Below are 21,254 nucleotides of genomic sequence, written 5' to 3'. Positions count from 1 at the left end.
GGGTGACATCCTGGAGGCATCCGGCACTGGGCCCCAAAGCGGCGCGGGCAGACCAGCCTCCTGGGGTTACCTGGGGGGCCTGTCAGTACAGAGGGGACAGGGGACTCTGCGACCTTGGTGCTTAATCGTCGCCTGCAACCTTCACCTGCTCTGTTGGAGCCGCAGAGCCACGGGTGACCTTGGTGACTTCTGCGGGGCTTCCTCCCCTGAGAGCTGCGCGGGCGGGCTGCCCCTCCCTGCCTGTCCTGGGAGGATGCTGGGCGAGCCGAAAGCCCGAGCCCCCCCATCGGCCCTTCCACCCAGAAAGACCCCAGCAAGCTGTGACGCCCCCCACCCGGGCAGGGTGCCCGCTGCGCCAGGAAGAGGGGCAGGAGGTGCTGTGTCCTTGCTGAGTCTGCGGCACAGGACAGAAGCTGGCCGGCCGGCTGGCCTCGGTGGTGTCCTGTCCCGGGGCCAGCGGGCTGGGCAGGCCGCACCTGAGAGCAGGGCCCGTGTGAGAGGAAGCTGTCGGCACCATGGCTGTGGTTGGTAATCCACATTGGATGTCAGTAAGGACTGTGGGGAATATTTAAAAGAGAGAATATATATATATATATATATAAAGTTATATATACATTTTATCGTCAGATTTTGTACCTGTTCCTGTTTGATACTGTAAACTTAGGGCAGAGCTGCAGGCTGCGCGGGTCCAGGCTGGCGGCTGGAGCTCTGCCCGTCTTCCCGCCTGCCCTCTGCGGCTCCGCTGACGCGCTGGGCCTGGGGTCTGGCCAGGTGTCCTGCCCGGTGGCTGCCCCAGTTCCCAAGTGCCCGGTCCTAAGGGATGCAGGTGCCTCCCTCCCCGGGGAAGGGGTCGTGGAAGACCGGCAGCCTCCCTCGTGCTTTCCCGTTCACGTTATTGAAACTTCACTGTCACGATTTAATATATGGATTTTTTATTTAAGAGAGAAGGCGAAGGCCGTGGCCGTGTGGGTCTGTTTTCTGTCTCCTGGGCTTCAGAGTGGGAACCCTTCCCAGAGGGTGGCCCCCACCCTCCCCAGGCGACAGGGCCTCTGCCTGCAGCTCACACCCAGGCCCTCGCCGCCGGCCACTCAGCAATTTCATTTCAATATTTATTTTTGTGCTGCTTTTACCCCGATATAAATTATTGAGGAGACCCGATGCCGTGGCCCGTCTGTGTGGTGCGCCCCGTGTCCCCGTCCCCCAGCCACCACCTAATTTATTGCTGTACATCTCTGCTCTGATGCTTTTGTACCTTTGCAATAAAGAATTTTCTGGTTTCAGGTTTGTCTCAGTGTCGTTGGTGCTCTGGCCATTGCGTGTGCTGTGCCCCCCACATCCCAGCCCCCGGTCACCGTACCCCTCACCCGGAGAGGGGCGTCCCCATCGGGGGCTGCTCTGAGTGGGTCTCCCAGGCTGTGAGGTCCCGAGTTGGGACAGCCCCGGGTGGGATGCCCCGGCCAGGACCCCAGTCCATGGACGTGGCCTCTCGGCATAGTGGCTGCTGTCACCTTGAGCTTGTCAACGGCAACCATAGATGTTTTCCCAGCTAAGCTGACCGGCCAACCCTGGGAGGACCCCTGCCCCAGCCTGCTCCTCCTCGGGGAGCCCCAGATCAGCAGTACCATGGCGCAAGCTGGTGACAGGCTTGTGTGTGCGAGCTGGGGAGGCACAGACCCTGGTCCCCTGCTGGGCTCCTGGGAAGTTAAAGGACACCTTGTCCCACAGGCCACCCGCCTGCTCTCTGGGTGCATTGCCGGGACCAAGACAAGCCTCTCCTGCTTGCGTGGCTGCTCCAGGCCCTGCACTGTGTCTCTGGAGGGCACGGCCAGCAAGGCCCAGGCAGCAACCCTAATCTGCCCAGGGCTCTGCTCCACCTGCAGGGGCAGGAGCCCTGGACACCTGTTCCGTCCTCACAGCTGAACTTCGTTCTGTCCACAGGCAGAGATGTCGCAGGGGCCAGGATGGAGAGAGAACTGGTCTTTGTGCAGCTGGGCCACCTCCTGCCCACTCTGTGAGCTCGGGCAAGTGGCTCAGCCTCTCTGGGCCTTCCCCGGGCTGTCGTGAGGATGGAGTGTGCATGACAGTCCTGGCCAAGCCCTTGGCATGCTGGCGCCTGGCAAATGCCGACCTCCTCCCCCTCCCAAATCACCAAGCCCAACGAGGCCGTCTATCCCCGTGCACAGGGCCTGGCCCATGGGTGCCCCTGCAGCCTGGGACCCACGCATGGCTCTCGGGCCCCCTTACCCTCTGTGCACACGGCTGTGGGCACCTCAGGCCCACGGCTTTGATCCCTCCCTGTGCAAGGGCATGCGGGGCAGCATCCTCGCTCACGGTGCAGCCTGGCAGCTTGCCTCTGTCCCGCAGCCTCCAGACCCTGCTCCAGACTGCTGACTGTGATGGGGGTGGTGTGGCCACGGGAGCTGTGCGGGGGCTGACGGGGGCCTGCCAGCTGCAGAGGGTGCGATAAGTCGGGTGGGGGACTTTCCAGCGGGCACAGGGGGAGGCTCAGCCTATCTTATCAGGAAGCCAGGCTAGGCCTTGGGAGAAGCCGCTGGCCTTGAGTCTCCTGTCTCCAGGCCCAGGGAGCAAGGGGGCAGGGAAAACCCCACTCATGGTGGACACCACTGGCCAGGTCCCGCCCTGATGAGTCTCTGAGACTCTTGGCACCTCTGCCTCTTTCCCTGGTGACATGGGAGTGGGCAGCCAGGAGGAGTGGGAGGGCGGGCGCTGGGTGGTGGCCACTGGGCCTTCCCGCCTGTGGGCTCCTAGGTGCCTGTGCCACTGCCCAGCCCCTTGCACCTTTCTCCGGGCTCCCACCCCACCCTGCTGGACACCGAGACACAGGAGGGACCAAGACTTGCAACTGCTGCTGACTTGGCGCCTGGCCCCTCCTGCAACGCCCCTTCCCTGTGGTGACCCAACATCCAGGGCTGCTCCAGCTCCCTGCCCCATTTATCAGCTCCGGGGGCGGGGCAGTGTCCAGGCTCAGCTCCCAGCTCTCCGTGCATCAGCGTGTTACGCCGGGGCCGGGGGTGGGGAGGACGGGGGCAGGCTCCAGGCCCCAGCCTGCCTCTGGGTTTGGCATGAGTGGCCTCACGGCCCACTGTGGTCAGGGCTGCACAGAGGAGACTGCCCCAGCCTCAGGGGGCAGGGCACTCGGTGTCAGGGTGAGCTCCTTGTCCTGTCCCGCTAGGAGCTGGGACGCTGCCCCCAACACCCAGACTTGGCATAGTGGGCCCCCTCTGACCCCCCACAGTGCCTTCATTAGGGCACCAGCCCTGTAGGAACAGAGGCTGCGAGAGTCACTAGAAAACCCAGCTGTTTATGTATAAATAAGAGAAGTTGTTGGAAGCCTGCTGGCTCGGCTGGTGGCCCCCGGCACCCCCAGGCCCACATGGGGTGCACCTCCCCAGGGTGAGGGCTGGCCAGGGCTCCCATGGCTGGAGGGATGTGGAGCAGTGCCCAAGAGGACCACAGCGAGGCCCAGGGGAGTCACCGCCCTCAGCCTGTGCAGACCCCATGGCCCACAGCTGCCCAGCCTGGGACCTGTCCATCAGGGAGGCCACTCTGGCACCCTGCCCCATGGTGACCACCTGAGGGGATGGTAGCTGCACCCAGCAGGTCCCTGGGCTCCACCCTCTCCCACGGGCCTGGCAGGAGGGCTCTCGGAGATGCTTGACCTTTGGCAAGAGGGTCGAGATGGGCGAGGGACCCTGTCCTTTCCTAGAGGCCAGGCTGCCCGGCCCTACAGCTCCTCCGAGGGGATCAGCATTCTCTTCTCCACGTTGCGGCTCTTCCGGTCCCCACCCGCCGTGCCGGGGTGGGAGCCAGGGGCCGGGGCCTCCTGCGTGGCCTGCTGCGTGTAGTGCTGGTAGGTGGGCGAGAAGTTGTGGATGGCGTCGTGCACAATGTCCTGAGGGCTCATGGTCTCCTTGAGGCCACTGGAGATGCTCTGCATGGGTGCCGTGGGGGCTGCGGGTACAGCAGGCACGTGGTGGGGTTGGGGTCTCCCTGCGCCCGTCTCTCCCCCTCGTACCCCCAGCCCCGGGGCACAGCCTGCTCCTGCCCTCCTCGTGCTGCCCAGGGCAGGGCTTGGCCAGAGGGGCCCCCAAATGCCAGTCCAGCTCCTCCACAGTGCTGTCCCAGCCGGACCCCGGCCAGGTCGCAGGTGGGGAGAGGCCCTGGATGGCCAGAGCAGCCACAGGCCATCGCTGCCCAAACGGGTCATTCACTGGGGGCGCCGGCACCAACCAACCTTTGTCTCCCAACCCTCTCAGGCTGGTCCAGGCACCTGGGTGTGGTGGGCAGGGGCCCTGGGGCCCAATGTCCGGTCCAGCCATCTCTGAGCTCAGGCCACCTGCCCCCGGCCACGGCTGCATCCTGCCTGGTCTCTCCTCTAGACCAGGTGCAGACAAGGCACCCGTCCCGGGCATGGTCCTCCCTGCCCACGGAGCTGACATTTCCCATGTGCTGGACCCAGGTGGGGAGGTGGCGCGGAAGGCACCCGGGGAGGGCGGGGCTGGCCACGTCCCATGCCATGCCCGTGGCTGTGCCATTCCAGGAGCTCCACCCTTCTCACCGGCTGGCTGGCAGGGCCCACCTACCTGGCGAGTTGTCCTTCTCCGAGTACACCTGGCAGGTGAAGGCGTAGCGCAGGGCAATGGAGGCAAAGAGCATCTCGATGCAGATGATGAAGTTCTGGTAGCCGGCGGCCAGCGTGCCGGCCCCCACCCTGCTCCCGTCCAAGATCTGGACCTCAGGGATGACCCCACACTTCTCCAGGATGGCCAGCAGCATCCCTGGGGGGTGGGGACAGCCACTTAGGCACCCACCTGGACAGGAGGCTGGGCTGGAGCTGAGCCAGCCAAGAATCCCACTGCCGCCTGCCTTGGGGGCTCGGCGGGGGTCTGCAGGGAGGACAAGGCTCAGGCCCCCACAGAGGCCCCCACCCTAACCCTGGATGTCTCACCCATGCAGTCCCGTTCCTTGCAGGGGGAGACGGAGGTTCAGAGGGGCTCTAAAGCTGGGGTCTTGGCAGAGCAGATACCCAAGAATTCCCCACGACCCCAGACCTGGGCCCACCCCTCACTGTCCTCCTGTGCCAAGTGGGGTTGCGGGTGCCCACAGCCTGGCCCGGGGCCAGTGGGACAGGGCCCCTCTGCTGCTCTGTGCCCACTCCTCCCACCACGGGCCAACCCTGCACCCAGGCTGTGCGGCTTCAGCTGAGAGGCCTGTGCTACAGCCGGGGGAAACAGACTGGGCCCGAGGGCCTGGGCGTGGAGGTGAGATTGGGACCAGGCTGTCTGGGCTCCACGGCCCCACCTACCCTGCCAGAAAGAGAGAAAGATGACGGCCTTGATGGTGAGGAACTTGAGAACGGGCTCGAAGGGCTGCAGGAGCTCCCTGGTGGCGAAGTAGAAAAGGAACAGGGCGTACATGGCCAGGCTGACGGAGGCGTTGTAGATGAGGGTGACATACAGGTAGCCACTGTGGACGCTGAGGGCAGAGCGGGGGCTGGGGGTCAGGGCGGGCCCCACAGTTGTGCCAGCAGTGACCCAGAGGGCCAGGTGGCACCCGAACGGAGGAGCTGGGGGGCGCTTGCCGGAGGGGGGGCCGTGCAGGGCGTCCCGCCCCAGTGGTAGGGTCGTGGCCCTTCTCCTGCCCCCACCCCCTCCACCTGGGCACAGCCTAAAGGAACAGGCCCTCTGCACTGTGGACACAGGCGTACACGTGCCCGTGGGGGAATGTGTCCACGTGAGCATGTGTGTGCTGTCATGTGTGAGCGTGTGTGTGCATGTGTGTGTGCTGTGTCATGTGGACCTTGGCCCGAGTGCCCTTGAGTCCAGCCCTTGTTCCCCTTTGGGTGGGCCCATTGCTGCCTGAGCCTCGAAGCCCTGGGCTCCTCAGGCACACAGGTGACAAGGGCAGGTCTCTGGGCCACAGACTCGCCCTGGCACTTTTGGGAGAAGAGGAGAGGCCTGTCCTCAAGTGCCGAGCTCTCCCCTGAGCCCTGCCGACCTTGCGCGTGTCCCCCCCTTCCAGCTGGGCCCCCTCTCCCCCCCGGCCTTACTTGAAGTCCCCGTCGTGGTATTTGCCGACCGCCTGCAGGATGATGGTGACCAAGGCCATGACGGGCTTCACCACGCAGAACTGCAGCGTGGCCTGGGGGCAGGGGAGCGAGGGGTGCGCATGTGGGAGGGGCAGCACCCAGGGCAGCATGGGATGGGGGCGGGGCGGGGGCAGGGGGCAGGAAGCCCTCCCCCCCTCACCTGCTTGCAGAAGCGCAGAAACCCGATGGAGTAGGCCATGCCCCGCAGGCAGCAGGTGCTGTACAGGCAGCTGGACCTGGGTGTGCGAGTCCCTGAGGCCTGTCCCTGAGGACAGGGTCCCAGCCTCCCGCTGCCTGGGGTGTGGAGGGGCCGGGTGGGCTCGGGGGAGGCGCTTACCGGACGGGCTTTCCCCGAATCTCAGCCATGATGGCGCTCTCACCCCCCAGGTACTGGAAGCAGAGGCTCAGGAAGCTATAAATGACGAAGGCTGCGGAGCCCAGGGCCCAGCGGGCACAGTGAGCCTGGGCGTCCACTGGGCACCCCACCTACAGGAAGTCTCCCCAACCCACACGTTGGACCCATTTCACAGAGGACAAGCTGAGGCTCGGGTCACACACCAGGACCCTCCTACCATGGGGCTTCCGGCTCCGGCTCTGGGACGGAGCTCCACCCCTGGGGTCACACAGCAGCCGCTGCGGCTCTGACACCCACCACCCCATCTAGGGCCCTGGACACCCCAGCTGCAGCCCCTCCAGGCCCCCCAGGCACTGCTGATCCCGACTGTCGGGGCAGCAGCCCCACCGCAGGCCTCGCTCAGCCAGACTCGGCCTCCAGGACCCCCAACTGCGCGAGCCCGGGCCAGGGGCACCCACCTTCGTAGCAGTCCCGCAGGGAGTCCAGGTAGACGTAGTGCTGGTGGCTCCCGAGGAGGAGGAGGCTGAGCCAGGAGTCGAAGGAGTAGACGGGCACGATGAGCAGCAGGCGGATGATGTACCGCTGCTCGCTGGGCACCGTGTAGGAGCGCAGGTGCAGGTAGATCTGGGCGGGAGGGGCGGGCTTGGGGACGTGGCCACTGCCACCCCCTGCAGGGGACACACTCACTCCTGGTGCATGTGTCCGTTCACTCACTTGCCCATCTGAGAACCTCCTGAGGGGCAGTCAGGGTCCCCATGGGCACAGACACTCGGGAGACAGCCTGGCATTTTGACAGGGACACGAGAAAGGCTGGTACCCTTTGACCCCTGTGGAGATTTACTCAGAAGTGAAGAAGGGAGTTCGTCATGGTCACGCACTGAGGGCCACGCACGGTGAGGGCCACGCAGTGAGGGCCACACATGGTGAGGGCCACGCAGCGAGGGCCACACACAGTGGTGGCCATGCAGTGAGGGCCACGCACGGTGAGGGCCACGCAGTGAGGGCCACGCATGGTGGTGGCTGGCTGATTGGACTGTGGTGCAGCCATGCACAAGGATGTCAGAGTGCGACATGGACATGTCGGGGAGACGAGCCAAGAAGCACCCCAAGTGTGTTGAAAACGCAGTCTAAACGGAGAAAAAACAGCACTATCACCCCTGGACAACAGGAAATATGGGTGACCACAGCACATCTGTAAACCTTTCTACATTTTTCTACGAGGACATAAAGAAGCGACAGGGGCTTTAAGAGGAAGAGCCAGGTGCGTAGGCGGCTGGCTGGGTGGCCTGAGAGCACCTCTGGAAGGCTTCCTTGAGGAGGTGCTGTGAGCAGAGGGGGAGAGAGGGTGGGGAAGGCCAGGCGGAGCAGAGGAAGTGGTGTGTGCAAAGGCCTGTGTGCCCAGCTTCCTAGGGCACAGCTCGAGGACAGGTGGGGGCAGGCTGGCAGCAGGAACAGGCTCCTTATCAGCCGTTCACTCCCTCGCTGGCGCAGGAGGCAGGGCACAGCGTGACCAGCCATTAGGAGGCCTGAACTCTGCTCCTGGAGCCGGCACCGCCTGGCTGTGTGGCCTTGGCAAGCCGCTGCTCTCTCCAGCCTCGGTTTCCTGTCTTTAACGCAAGGTCCTGTATTCCTGTCTGTCCCGTTGGGCTCTGGGTGGGCAGAGGCCTGGCACTGAGAGCGGGAAGGGGTGGAGGGACGAGGGAAGGGCCCGAGAGCTGCAGCCCGAGTCTCCGTCAGTCCTGTCCAGGTGGTGGGGCCCCAGGAAGTGCACGCACGCACACACACACACACACACACCAGCTGGTCCCCAAGTTATAGAAGATCAGGGTTAGACAGAGGGAAACCAAGGCCCAGACTATGGCTGGGACTGAGACAGCCTGACCCTGGGCACTGAGTAACTGCCCCCCTTGCCGCTTCTTGTCCTACAAATTACAGCCTACACCAGACCTATAACCATTCTGCCACCAGGCAGCGAGGTGTGGCTTCATGCAAATGCCAGTGTGCCACCCACCTGTCCAGTCTACCTGTCCAGAGGCAGCTCTGTAAGATTCAGTGCAAATATTGCCTCCTACAGTCAGTCCTCCCTGATGGCCCCACAAGAAGGGACCACCTCCTCCCACCCCTCTCAGCTGTACCAGTGTCTCCCTGGCCCACCCTTACGTATTCATTGTGTCTACTTTATACCTGGTTATTTGAAGCCACGCAGCAAGCCACTCACGGAGAGGGCCACCCACTTCCCTGCCTGCCAGTCTCCTGACTGCCTGCCCCCCGCCCCGGGCTCACTTGCCAATCCATTCCCTATGCCACTGCCAGTTGAACCATCCTGAAGGGCAGCTATGCTCCCAGCTCCCCCTCAGCAGCCTTCCATGGCTCCCCAGCACCCCCATGCTGAAGGCCATTCCCCCACAGTGATGCCCAAGGCCCCTCCAGCACAGGCGGCCCTCTCCCTGGCCCGCCACGAGCTCCTGCCTCCCAACTTGGCTTCGGCGCCTCTCAGGGGTAGCCATGTCCTTCCTGTGCCTTTCTGTGCATCTGAGAATTCTCAGGACCCCCACTGCCCGGCCCCTGGGCTCAGTGGCCACCTCCTGCTGCTGGCCTGGCGCTTCCCCTGGGGCTGCCCTGTCTCCCCAGCTGTGACTGCTCTGGGCTGTGCACATTGCTTCTGTCCCCTGCTTCCCTCATGAGGACTCAGGGGCAGCCCCTCCTGGTGCCCTGTGCCCTCAGTACGCTCTGACCCTGCTCCTGGCTCTCAGCTCCCCACAGAGCAAGTCCAAGCCCTCGACAGCACTCCCGGGGAGGCTGTGCCTCTGGAGGAAGAAGAAACTTTCCCCTCCTGGCTACGGGAGCCTGCAAAAGACCCCTGACTTATCTTAGCCTCACTCTTCTCGTCTGTGAAATGGGACGATACTGCTGACCTCAGTGAACAGGCTGAGGGGCCGAGGAAATACTCTGAGTGAAGGGCCCTCTGCCCTCTGCCTGGCAGACCTCCATCTTCAGGCCCAGCTCCCCCGGCCTCCCCGCCACACCTGTGCCCTGGCCTGATGCTGCCTCTGAGAGGCCCTGGGAGCCGCCTGGCCTCTGGTGTCAACAGTGAGGCCATCACTTGAGGTCCCACCATCCCAGCAGGGCCAGTCAGGGCCTCACGAAGGGCGGGGTCCCGAGGGAGGTGCAGAGGGGAGGGCTTACCTGGTGGCAGGTGAGCACCAGGGCGGTCCACACGAAAACACCCGAGATGCCACGGGCCAGCGAGGTGGTGAGGAACAGCTGGGAAGCACCCTGGGAGCTGTTGCCCGCAGGGTCCCTCTGCAGCCCGGGGGGCTCGGTGGGCATGGCCGGTGGGGGGCTGGGTGGCAGCCAGGTTGCTGACACCAGGGGGGCACCAGCTGCTCCCAGGAGTCCTGAAGCATTACTCATCTGCAAAGGCAGGGAAGTCACGGGGAGGAGAGAGCAAAGGTGTCCGAGCCTGAGAGCAGCCCAGGGCCAGGAGGGAGGGAGGCAGGGAGGAGGGAGGGCCCCTCCTCCAGGCAGCCCAAGCGCCCTGGCATTGGTCACTGTCCCTTGTGGGGGAGCCCAGTGCTGACCATCCTGCACACTTTCCCTGACACTGGCAGCCCTGGGCGCCCTCTGCGCACAGGGACCCGGCTCCAAGGCTCGAGCTTGGGGCGCCGCCTCCTTCCCCGGGCTCAGCCACTTGGGTAGACGTCAGCCACCTGACTGTGACCTGAGGCAGTCCCCACGTCTGGTGCCTGAGCTTGTGGGGAGCCTGCTTTTTAGGGCCTCAAATACATCTGGGAAAGTGGGGGATCCCCAGTGGCCCAGCGTGCCAGGGCCGGAGTCTGGGGAGCAGGTGGCTGGGGGGCTGCAACCCAGCCCCCACTGGCTCCCTGGGACAGTCTGGGTGCCCATCTTTGCCACTCGCTAGCCCCCGCACGCCTGTTCCCAGCTGCTTGCCAACCTGCAGGGGCGCTGGGCATCTCCCTCCTCCCACACTCGCTCAAGGCCCTGTCCGGGCCGCCCCCTCCTTCCTGCCCCGTCACAGGGCCCAGCACCTACCTCTCAGGCAGGAAGCTCCCGGCCCAGCCCGGGGAGGCCCGGCCTCCAGGGGAGGCTGGCTGGTCATTCGTGTGGCCACGTGGCCCCCACTTGTGGCCCCACTGGGGGTGGGGCAAGGCTGCTATCTGGAGGCTGTACCAGCCCTGGGGAGGGGCGGGGACTGCTGCACCTGGGGTGGCTACCTGAGCGCCACCTGAGCCCCCGGCTGCAGGGCGGGGCTGAGGACAGGGAGGAGCGAGGGCCGTCCCCTCCCGCTGTGGACACTCTATCCCTCCTGGCCTTTGCTCAGCGGCAGCTGGCTCGCTGGAACCGGCTGGCCGCCAGGTGCCCTCACCTGCCCGTGCCAGCTGGCCGGGCAGCGGCCCCAGCCCGAGACAGGTGGGAGGGGTCTGCGTGGGTCACGGTGGGCAGAGCTGGGCTGGAGGCTTTAACAGAGCAGACCCCAAGCTGGGGGTAGGGTGCTGGGGACACTGATTCCGTTTGGGGATGAGAAGTTCTGGAAGGAACAGAGGTGGGTGTTGCATAATATAGTGGACACGCTAAATGCCTTAGAAATTTGTTATGAGAATTTCACCTTAATTTAAAAAGCTGGGTCCTCCAGAGGTGCGTTGGAAACATTTCTGTTTTTGCGGGGGGGGCGAGGCAGGGAGTGACAGCTGGGCCCTGCTTGGGCGCCTGACTCGCCTGCCCGAGGTCAGCGTGGTGCCAAGGCCCCCACTCGGCCTCTGGGGGTGGCTGGTGTCTTGACCCCCCTCTGGCTACAAGTGGGCTTGTGCTGCCGCGGGTCCTTCGTGCCCCCGACCCTCCCCTGCCCTGGACACTGGGGGTCACAGCCCCACATTTCTGTGCCCCTGGGGGGCCCGGAGAGGCTCATCCATGTTTCTAGGGTCCACTAAGGGCAAGGGAAGGTCCAGGGCAAGACCACCAACTCTGGAATGCACCACTTGGATCCCACGCTCACACTGTCCCGCCAGGGAGCCCCAGCCCAGGACAGGCCGGCCTGGGCTGTCCCCTCCCAACACCCGGCAGGGGCAGGGGCGTCCTCGGAGCTCCGCCCCGAACCCTCTGCACCGACTTTTTTCTCCAGGGTAACTCTTGTCCTGCCGTCCCAGGTGTCACCTCCTCTCTCGCATCACCACTCTGAGTTTGCTCCCTGCCTTCCCTCCCTGGGAGCTTCAGAGCCTGGTGCTACCCAGTCCGTACCCACGAGCAGGGAGCCAGTATCCTGGGTGGGCTCCCACTAGCCCAGCAGGGCTGGCGGCGTGGCCCATGCTTCCTCCAGTCCGCGAGTGCCTTGTGCCTGCCAGCCAAAGGTGCTCGCCCTGACCCCACCCGCTGGCGGCACCATGTCAGCCGTGTCTAGGGACCTGCAGACATGGGCTCAGTGTGTGCAGACCAGTGCCTGCTGCCCACTGGGACAATGGCTCGGGCCGTGCAGGGCAAAGACTCAGACGTCAGGACATGGACAGGGCTGGCAGGGACCCAGAGGACCCACTCATGTGACAGGTGGGGAAACTGGGTTTAGGTCCGTCCCAGGCGGATGCTGGGGGTGAGCGAGCTATGGCACAGCAGGAGGCACTGTGGTTAGATGCCACGGGGACTGCCCTAGCTGGAGTCACCAGGGACACCTCTGGAAGGGCTCTGAGGGTGCTGACTTCGGGAAGGGACTTTCAAAGCTCTGCCCTTTCTTCAGAAGCAGAGTGCACTGTGCAGAAAGGCGGGCGGGAGGCCTGGTGATCTCCCCATCCCAGAGCTCTGCCAGTGGCGAGGGCCAGGGGATTTTTACATCAGACTGAGCTGGTGTAGTGGCCCCTGAGGATCTGGGAAGCTCCTTACATTCAAGGCCACCCCTGCTCTGAGGTGGAGGCCAAGCCCTGTATCATTCTGGGTTGTTCTTGCAGCTGTCCTCCCTGGCATATTGTTCAGCCACTGACTCCAGGAAGGCCTCCAGAGGGCCCTGGCTCTGAAGCTTCCCCACTCCAAAACTTCTTGCACACTCTGGGCAAAGGCTTTCCCTCATGGAGCAGCTTTGGCTTCGCCTGGCCCTTCCTGCCGCATGGGTCTTATGTGCATTTTATAAACTTGGGGCTCCGATCGGCCACCTCAACAGGCCGCTTTGCTGCTCTAGGCCTCTGCTTATCTATAGAGAGGAATCTGGGGCTCTCCGCCCCTCCCTGCGGTACAACATGCAGATCTCTGCCATCACTGGGGGCCTGGGACACCCCCCCTTGCTGTGCCCTGAATTCAAGGGAAGGTGGCCATGTGGCGATCCCAGGGCCCAGAACTATGGGTGAAGGAGGATGCCGTGGGTGGGTGATGCAACCCTCCTTGGGGGAGAGGGAGGAGCCAAGCCCCTGCACAACGAACAAAGGGTTCGAGTTTGCAAATTGAGGGGTCAGCCCCTGTTGTCCAGGTGGCTGGGAGAGGCCAACTGTTCTGCTGCCCCTGGGGCTCTCTGGCCCAGTGAGGCCTGCTCCTGGGCAGCTGGTGTCACGGCCCACACCCACTCAGGAGAGGTGGCCAGGCCGGCTGGGCCTGCTTTTCCTGCCTGGGGCTGGATGCTGACCAAGCCTGTCACAGGACAGACCTGCCAGCCCAAATCTGGGAAGCTGGGCCCTCTGACCACTGTTTACTCTGACCAGGTGACTGGACTCCTGGCAGCTCCGTCAGGCCAGTCCCAGACCTCAATGCCCTCGTCCCTGTGCCTTTCACCCCAGTGACCTAATGCCCGTGGCTCTTAGCCTCGATGCTGGCACTAGACCTACTTCCAGACCCACCTGCCATCTGTGGACATCCCTGATGGCAGGTGGCTCCTCCCCCACGAGGGATGGGCTCCCCCCACTCCTTCCTGCCCCCAGCCCCTTCCATAGCCGAGGGCTGCACCCTGTGGGCTGGCAGAGACATGGTGGGGGCCATGGTGGTGGGTGGAGGGGTGATCTGACATCCCACCTCCCCAGGCCAGCCCCCTCCAGGTCCTTTGGCTCTCCCCTGGAGCCCTCCCCTGCTGGCACCCAGAGAGGGGCAGGACCTGTCACTGAGGTTTTGTCCCGACCCAAGCCACAGCTGTCGACTCAGCTAATACCCACCATGGCTGGGGGCTGGGGTGACTGTACTGGAATCGTCGTCGGCCAAGCACTCGGGTGCTCACACCTTCAGGTCACACATGTGGGAGTGGGGAGGGGCAGCAGCTGGACCACTAGGCCCTCTGACCTCCCAGCAATACCATGCAGAACAGGGAAGGCCTGGATGACAGCCTGTCTGGCCACCCACCAGCCTGGGGCCCTGAGCCACTCTTTCCTCTGGGCCTCATGGGACACACACACACACACACACGCCCCCCACAGGCCTTCCCAGCACTCTTTCTGGGACCCCTTAGTCAGGTCAGCAGGGAAGCATCACCTGCTGGTGGCCAAGACTCCTGCTCCTCACCCGGGCCAGGGTACTGGCCCCAGAGCTGGGGGTCATGGGACCCACCACTCACTGTGTCTGTGACCTTGGGCAAACTTTGGGCCTCTCTCAGCCTGTTTCCATGGGTGACTGGGAACCCCACGCAGGTCAGCCCTGGTCACAGCAGGGGCTCAGGAGGTGCTGGTGTCCTTGTCACCTGCTCAATGGTGGTCGCAGGCTGCTGCAGCCCAGGAACTTGGGCTTGGCTGGCTCATTCAGCCTGGTGTCCCGCCAGCCTGGTTGTTGTGGGTGGGCTTCTGTTTTCAGGCCAAGGGGCTGACTAGCCCAGTCACCCTGTCAGCCCAGGGGGACCTCAGCTAGAGTCTCTGGGACTTCATTCCCTCCTCCTGTCCTTTCTGTCCTGCCCATGTCCCTCCCCAGGCCTTAGCATTGGTTTCCAGGGAGAACCTGTGTGTGCTCTGGGCCCGTTTGTACCCGCCCGTTGCCCCAGACTGAGCAGCCAGCCCCGGGTGTGTATCCAGGGGAGCAGGGGTGCTGACCTGGGCCTGGAACAGCCAAGCAGGCCTTAGACCCTTGGTTACCAGATGGCATCTGCTCTGTCAGGGGCATGGCCTCTGGGGGTGAAGGGGCTGACTCTCAGAATGTCAAGGTGTGGGTGCTTTTCTCCAGGATCCCCCACCCCACTGGGGTGCCTGGGGCCCCAGCCTGGATACCACACCCCTTCCATGTGCACACATATACATGCACACACACATATACACATGCACCCACACAGCTCACCTCCCTGGTGGCTCCCTCAGCTGGCCGGCTGGGCCCCTTGGGCAGGTCTCCAGGCCTGAGAAGGGTGGGTGGGGGTGTTGGGCCTGCAGTGGGGCCTCCTGCCCTCCGTTGTCCTCACAGCAGCCTGGGTCAGTCCCAGATACTACTGCTCCTGCTCCTGCTCTGGCCTGTCCTCAAACCCAGAAAACTCCCCACTGGTGGCCTGCCCACCCTGCCAGGCCAGCCCTACCTGCCCAGGTGCACCTAGGCCACACCCCCTGCCATGCCCTGCCCAGTCTGGGACCAGTTGTCTCTCCAATCCACAGTCCAGTGGGGGGTACAAGTTGGCTCTAGAGACTCCGATATCTAGGTGTGGGTTTTGTCTGGACCACTGACCAGGTATGGCTTTGGGTGGCTGTCCACTCTAGAAGGTGAAGTGGGGAAATATAGTGCCTACCACACCCGGTGCATGGCTGTCCATCCCGTTGTTCACACTTCTGTTTCCCTTCCTCCCTGAGTGTCCTGCATGGGGAGCTTCAGGGTGTCTTGGGACACACCCCTCCCGCTGGTTAAAGGACTGACGACATGTGGGCAGGATGACCTCCAGTTACCAGGGAGGAGGCTGAGGCTGCGGGCTGCAAGCCCAGCCAGCAGGTAGGTGCTGTGGCTGCACAGCCCTGAGCCTCAGTCTCCCCATCTGTTAAGTGGGCACAAGGATTGTTAGGGTCCTGGATGGTGTAGGGGTTGAAGGAGGTTAACAAACGAAACACTGAGTACAGGACGTGGGTGTCTGGTGCACCATCCATGAACCTGCAGCACCTGCTCGAGGGCTCGTGTTTCTGGGTTTTTCTCCGAGACCCGTTTTTCTTGATTTCACCCCTTTTCCCTCTCCCTCCTCTCCTTCCAGCTGCCACATTCCTCCCGGTGCCTCTCCACTCGATGCTCTATCCTGCCCTACACTGGGCTGTCCGTCCCTCTCCAGTGCCAGGCCTGGTGTGGGCAGCCTGGTGTACAGTGAGCTGTCAGCCCTGAAGGCCTCCCTTCCTGTCCTCACTGAGGATGGGCTCACAGCTCCGCCCAGCCCACCCTGGGGGCTCCTGAGGGGCTTACACAAGAGATACTGAGGCTGTGCAAGACCGCTGTCCACTGTCCTCAAACACGTGTGGCACCAGCCACTTCTGCCTCTGCCCTGGGCTTTCTGGGGACCTGCTCATCCTTATCAAAATGTCCCATTTGCCCACTTTCTCAGGGCTCAGCGCCTTCAATCTCCTCACAATCTTACTAGAACCTGAGTACCCACTTCCTACCCAAGCCCCGTGTCCCCACCCAAGATGGGGTGTCCTGTTTCCCGCTGTGATCCTCGCTGCCTCAGTGGGCCCCTTCCCATCACCTTCTGGCCTTTGCTGGAAACATTCTTCTCCCAAATGCATGGTTCCCTCTCCTGGGCAGTCCCCACCTGGTTTCCCACCGGCGCCTCCCCTGGCTGGTCCTGTGCCTGTGCCCCAGCTCAGCACAGTAACTACAAAGCAAGACAATAAGACATGCTTGTGGAACGGAAGTTAACGCCCAGCCAGCTCCCCAGTGAGCCACAGGAGACACAAGATGACAGTGCATGAAACCAGCTCCTGGGGTCTGTCCACTGTGAGAACCACAGCCCCTGTATCTGCCTCACAAGGTCCCCTCCCACCTGAGGCACACTAAACCAAACCTATACTGTGGACTGAAAGTTCTCCGTGTTGTTAAGTAGTCTGAGTTATGCACTTACTTTTAATACAAAAACAGCTTCTTCCAGTAGCTGGTACTACATATTGAGGGCCAATAACTCATTCGTTCAATTCTCAAATATATACAACCACTTGGACCCTGGTGAGAACCATTCACAACTCTCCCAACACGCACTCCGAGTCCTCCCTCCATCCATGGATGGTGCCAGAGGCCAAACAAAAGTCGGCCTGAGACATGCACATCTCCTCTGGCTTCCAGGGCTAGAGCCACAGAAAAGCTCCTCCCACTGATGGACCAGAGGAGGGTCTTCACATCAAGAGGGTGTCTGCATTTCCACCTGACTCTGCTGAGCTGCAGGTGCGGCTGCTGACTCCAGGGTCACCACACCTGGCATGTCTGGATCACCTCCTTCAAGGCCTTCAGCCCCTCCATGCTTCTGTCCTTCATGGCCAAGGCAAGGAGCACGGCTCTGTTTCCGGCTTCTTGAGATACAAACGTCACAAGGTTCTTCGCGAAGACATGGATGAGAGGCTGGTAAAGGGAAGGGGAGACAACCACTTTAAATCTGTTTTTTAAAAATATATTTTTTTATTGATTTCAGAGAGGGAGGGAGGGAGAGATAGATAGAAATATCGATGACATTGATCAGCTGCCTCCTGCATGTCCCCTACTGGGGATAGAGCCCCAAACCTGGGAATTGAACCGGTGACCTCTTGGTGCACGGGACAACACTCAATCATGGAGCCACATCAGCCAGCTAAATCTGCTGGGTTTTTTTTAACACCTTCATTAAGTATCCCCCAGGAACCCAGACTGGCTTCCCACACCACCATTAAATCCCCACTCAAGAAGTTCGATGTGACACTGACTCAGAGTTCAGTGAGACTCAGAACACTCCAGGCATAAACACACAGCTAAGGAGGCTCCATTAAATTTATCTTCTTAGTGCTTCCTGACTCCTGTTTGTCCCGGCTATCTCTCTAATCTGGTAGGACTCCCGAAAGACAAGTCTGCAGATGGGACTCCCATCAATTCTCAACGAGGATCTTTCCAGAACGGAGCACGGACAGCTGCTGTAATGTATCATGACAGGGTCAAAATGGTGGTGGTGGTGGGGGGACCACATTGCAAAATCAACACCTCCCCTTGTCTGCTGGATAAAATGCTGATGGGTTGGGAAAAGCACCCACCTGGGCAGGCAGATGCCTCACATCCACAAAGGCCCAGGAAAACGCCATGGGGGGGGGTTAGGGGGGGCCTGGTACATTTCTGTATTGACAAGTTACAGCCACATAAGCGGCTTTTCCTCCACCACAGAGATTCCTTCCCAACCACATTACCTCGTCTTGCCCGAGGAGAACTTTAGTAGTGAGCATGGGCTTGCTGATGTCACTGGCCACGTTGCTGGGTTCCAGGGAGACCAGGGTACCCATCTTCCCGAACTGGGTCACCACCACCAGGATGTGGCTGCTGAAGGCCGTGCAGACCACCTGGGTGGGGACCCCGCACACCACTTCCGTCTTCTGTTTGGACGTCACCAAGGCCTTGCCTTCCATGCCCGGGTCCCTTCGACGGCACCTTCAGTTCATATAAGACGGGAAGGAACGCAGGGAGGGAGCAAAGGAGCAAGTCAATCGGTGCCAGAGACGCCCTGGGGCCCCGAACAGGGATCACTCGGCATTAAGACGGGCCCACGCGGAGCCCTGCCCACGAGGGCTCCGCCGGGGCCTTCCCGGTGCCGCCGCGCCGGCCAAACAGGGTGACGTCACACGGCGCGCCCGCTTCCACAGCCCGGGGAGAGGCCCCTCCCCTCCCCCGCGCTCGCCCCGCCGCTCGGCGCCCCGGGGTGGCCCGCCCATCCCACGGCCTCCCGCGCTGCCGCGGCCCGAGTAGGAGCGCGCCCGCCGCCCCGCCACGAGGTTGTATCTCCTGCGTCTGGGGGCACGGCCGGCCCCACGGAGAAGCAGCACGACCGCCACGCGGGGCGGAGACCCCGGAGGCGCCCCCCGCCGCCCACGCGCCCGCGAGTCCCCGGGGCCCGCGCTCACTCACCTGGCTCTCGGCGTCCGGAAGTGACGCACGCGCGCGACGCCGGCCCGCCTCCGTACCGGAAGTGCCTCCTGCCGGAAGTGCCGCCTGCGGGCTTCCGGCCCCGTGGGCGGGCCTTCCGGCCGGGGAGCAGCGCGGGGGGCGGCGGGCTTCGTGCTCCGCGGAAGGGCCCACTGGGTGCCTGCGAGCGCGGCCCGGGCGTCGGGGGGAAAGGGCCCCGCGTCCCGCGGCCTTGGCGCCGGGCCGTCCGCCCCGCGCTCGGGGCCCTGCGGCGGCCGCGGGTTCCAGGCCCTCCTAGGAGCCGGGGGCCGTCGCGGAAGCGCCTGGGCCCGCGCGGCCCGGGACCGGGGAGTCGCCGGGAGAGGCTCCCGCGGCCAGCGGACCCCGGCGGCGGCGTCGGGCCCAAGGCAGGGCCTTCTTAGCGTTTACCGAGCGGCGGTAGGTGAAAAGGCCCCGTCGACAGGCGCCCCGAGCGCAGGGCCCCCCCGTGCTCGCCCCCGGCCGCTGCGCACCCGCAGGGACCCCCGGGGCGAGAAGGCGACGGTGCCCGCCGACCCCGGGCCCGGCCCAGACCCCGACCCTGGGCCGGGCGTCCCGGGCGACCCCTGCCTGCCCCTGGGAGCAGCGCGGGGGCCCGGGCCCTGCTGCCTGGACCCCTGTAAACGGGGCTCGGTGCTGACAGTGTTTGCTCATTTCTCTTGGGAAACATTGGAATGCCGTAGACCTGGGCCCTGTTTTGTATTAATATGTAGGCGAGTTTCAGTTGGTTCCCTTTTTTTTTCTTCTCCAAAAAACCTCAGTGGCAAATATGTTTCTTACGTCCTGCGCCCTCCCTCAAGGTAGAAAGTAGAAAGTCGAAAGTGTGTGTCTGGGGAAATTCCTGGGATAACTGGGAGCTGCGAGGGAGTTGCTGCTGCTACGGAGCAGGCGGGTCAGAGCTCTTCCTCCTTCCCTGCTGTCACTTATTCAAGGGTTTTTGTGAGCAGAGGCTCTGTTGGGGACACTGCCTCACAGCAGCTGCGCAGGCAGGCAGGCGGCCACATGCAGCCACACCCAGCCGGGGCAAAGGAGGGCAGTGAGGAGGCTGGGTAAACGGGGTGCAGGGGCCCTGACATCCCTCCTCCGCAGCAGGGTTGCCCCCAGAGAAGGGTGTGCACACAGCTGGGCGGGTGGCCACGGCCCTGCACCCTGTCTGCTGCCTCTGTAGCTTCCCACACCTGCTCATACGTTTATGTCCTGATACTGTGCCTTCTGGCTTCCATACCCTCACAGCCTCTCTCCAGGAATGGGGCGGTGGCATCATGACCCCACGGCCTGAACGTCCATGGGAGGCTGCTCCAATATTTACCAGACCAGCCAGTGACTGCCACTCCCAGTCCCCGTGCCCTTGCAAAAGCCCAGCGTGCAGAGAGCCTGGAGCAGTATGGCACTGGATCCCAGAGGCCCACGAGGGAAAGAAACTATTCAACACCCTGCAGGTGTCGGGCCCTAAGTGAGGCCCTTTGCCACTGTGATGTCAAACCTCCCAATTATTCAGCAGGCAAGAACTAGTTTTTCCAAAAGGAATGACAGGATAATGTTGGTGAGCCTCAAACATGATGCTGAGGCCTGGCTCTTGCGGCTCAGTTGGTCCCACACACCAGGGGGTTGCTGGTTCGATTCTCAGTCATGGCACATGCTCCGGTTACAGGTTCCATCCCCAGTAGGGGCGCGCAGGAGGCAGCTGATCAATGTTTCTATCTCTCCCTCTCCCATCCTCTCTCTGAAATCAATAAAAACATGTTTTAAAAAGATGATGGTGATGCCTAACCAAGGAAGCTGGACACGAAGGCCACACCTGTGAGCTCTCAGGTCTGGACCATGCTCTGTGTGTCTATTGTGATGTTTGGTATGTGTGCCTTTTACTTGGGGCCACCAGAAATCACTTTGGAAGGAGCACGTTTCACTGGACTTGACTTGGGTTGTACAGGGGCTAAGTCATTAGAAAAGGGAGTAAACATATCGGGGCTTCCAAGGGGATAGGTGCTGGGGATTGGGGGGGCGAGGGATGTGCCTGACAGGGCCCTCGGGAAACTGGACAGAAAGGCTCCTGAGTGTGGGGTTTTGAAGGGGTGCTAATCCCTTGAGGAAGAGCCTTAAGGTCCAGATTGCTGTGGTATTGGCACGAGACGCCCCACCCTGCCAGCAACGCCTGCAGAGAGGGAGGTTGAGCAGTGGGGCCCCAAGGGATCCCTTCTCCCCCTTCACCTGGGTATGTGTGACACTCGACCAGATTAAGGGTGAAGGGTTGAAGTCCAGGTCCAGCCTGGTGGCTCTCACAGCTGATAGAAATGCTCCGTGGCGCTCCTGTCTTGTGCTATTTGTTTAGCTCTTTAATAAATGAAGCCTTAATCCATGTGCAATTTCCAAAGGCCTTTCTTTCAATATATATTTTTTGCTAATCCACACCCAAGGATATTTCTCCATTGACTTTTAGAGAGTGGAAGGGAGGGGCGGAGAAGGAGAGAGAGAAACATCGATGTGAGAGAGATATCGATTGGTTGCCTCCCGCACACCCTCCACCCTGGGTCCGGGGATCAAACCTGTATGTGCCCTTGACCAGAATCAAACCCGAGACCCTTTGGTGCGTGGGCCATTGCTCTAACCACTGAGCAACACTGGCCAGGGCTCTTTCAATATTTTAAAATTTTATTTCCCCTGGAAGGAAGCCATCTCTGCTTGGGGCTGGGGAGCAGATGCCAAGGTGCCTGTCCACACGGAGGCCTGTGTGCCCGCCCTCTTGTCTCCCACAAGGAG

General features: G+C 62.5%; 2 protein-coding genes and 1 long non-coding RNA gene across 3 annotated transcripts; 1 reads left to right on the top strand and 2 right to left on the bottom strand.

Moving 5' to 3' along the window:
* Positions 1-20: 20 nt before the first annotated feature.
* On the bottom strand, positions 21-10,696 carry TMEM184A (transmembrane protein 184A). The gene is given in 11 exon segments (XM_081134500.1): positions 21-3,972; positions 4,605-4,799; positions 5,327-5,496; positions 6,071-6,162; positions 6,270-6,345; positions 6,447-6,537; positions 6,923-7,088; positions 9,651-9,878; positions 10,518-10,522; positions 10,525-10,536; positions 10,539-10,696. Coding segments are annotated over 11 exon segments (1,308 nt in total). The 5' UTR covers positions 10,585-10,696; the 3' UTR covers positions 21-3,745.
* Positions 10,697-16,418: 5,722 nt separating this feature from the next.
* Positions 16,419-18,508, bottom strand: PSMG3 (proteasome assembly chaperone 3). Its single transcript, XM_081134513.1, has 3 exons — positions 18,462-18,508; positions 17,750-17,987; positions 16,419-16,940 (listed from the first exon to the last, which is right to left on the bottom strand). The coding sequence occupies exons 2-3, from the start codon at positions 17,963-17,965 to the stop codon at positions 16,788-16,790; spliced, it is 369 nt and encodes a 122-aa protein (XP_080990639.1). The 5' UTR covers positions 17,966-17,987; positions 18,462-18,508; the 3' UTR covers positions 16,419-16,787.
* Positions 18,509-18,588: 80 nt separating this feature from the next.
* On the top strand, positions 18,589-20,251 carry LOC308555843. Its single transcript, XR_013998609.1, has 2 exons — positions 18,589-18,896; positions 19,731-20,251. It is a non-coding gene; the product is annotated as an uncharacterized lncRNA (long non-coding RNA).
* The last annotated feature ends 1,003 nt before the right edge of the window (positions 20,252-21,254 follow it).

Source organism: Miniopterus schreibersii (genome assembly GCF_964146895.1).
Source record: "Miniopterus schreibersii genome assembly, chromosome: 4".
NCBI classification, from domain to species: Eukaryota; Metazoa; Chordata; class Mammalia; order Chiroptera; family Miniopteridae; genus Miniopterus; species Miniopterus schreibersii.
Note: the sequence above shows the minus strand (reverse complement) of the source record. Positions and strands in the feature narration are given on the sequence as shown.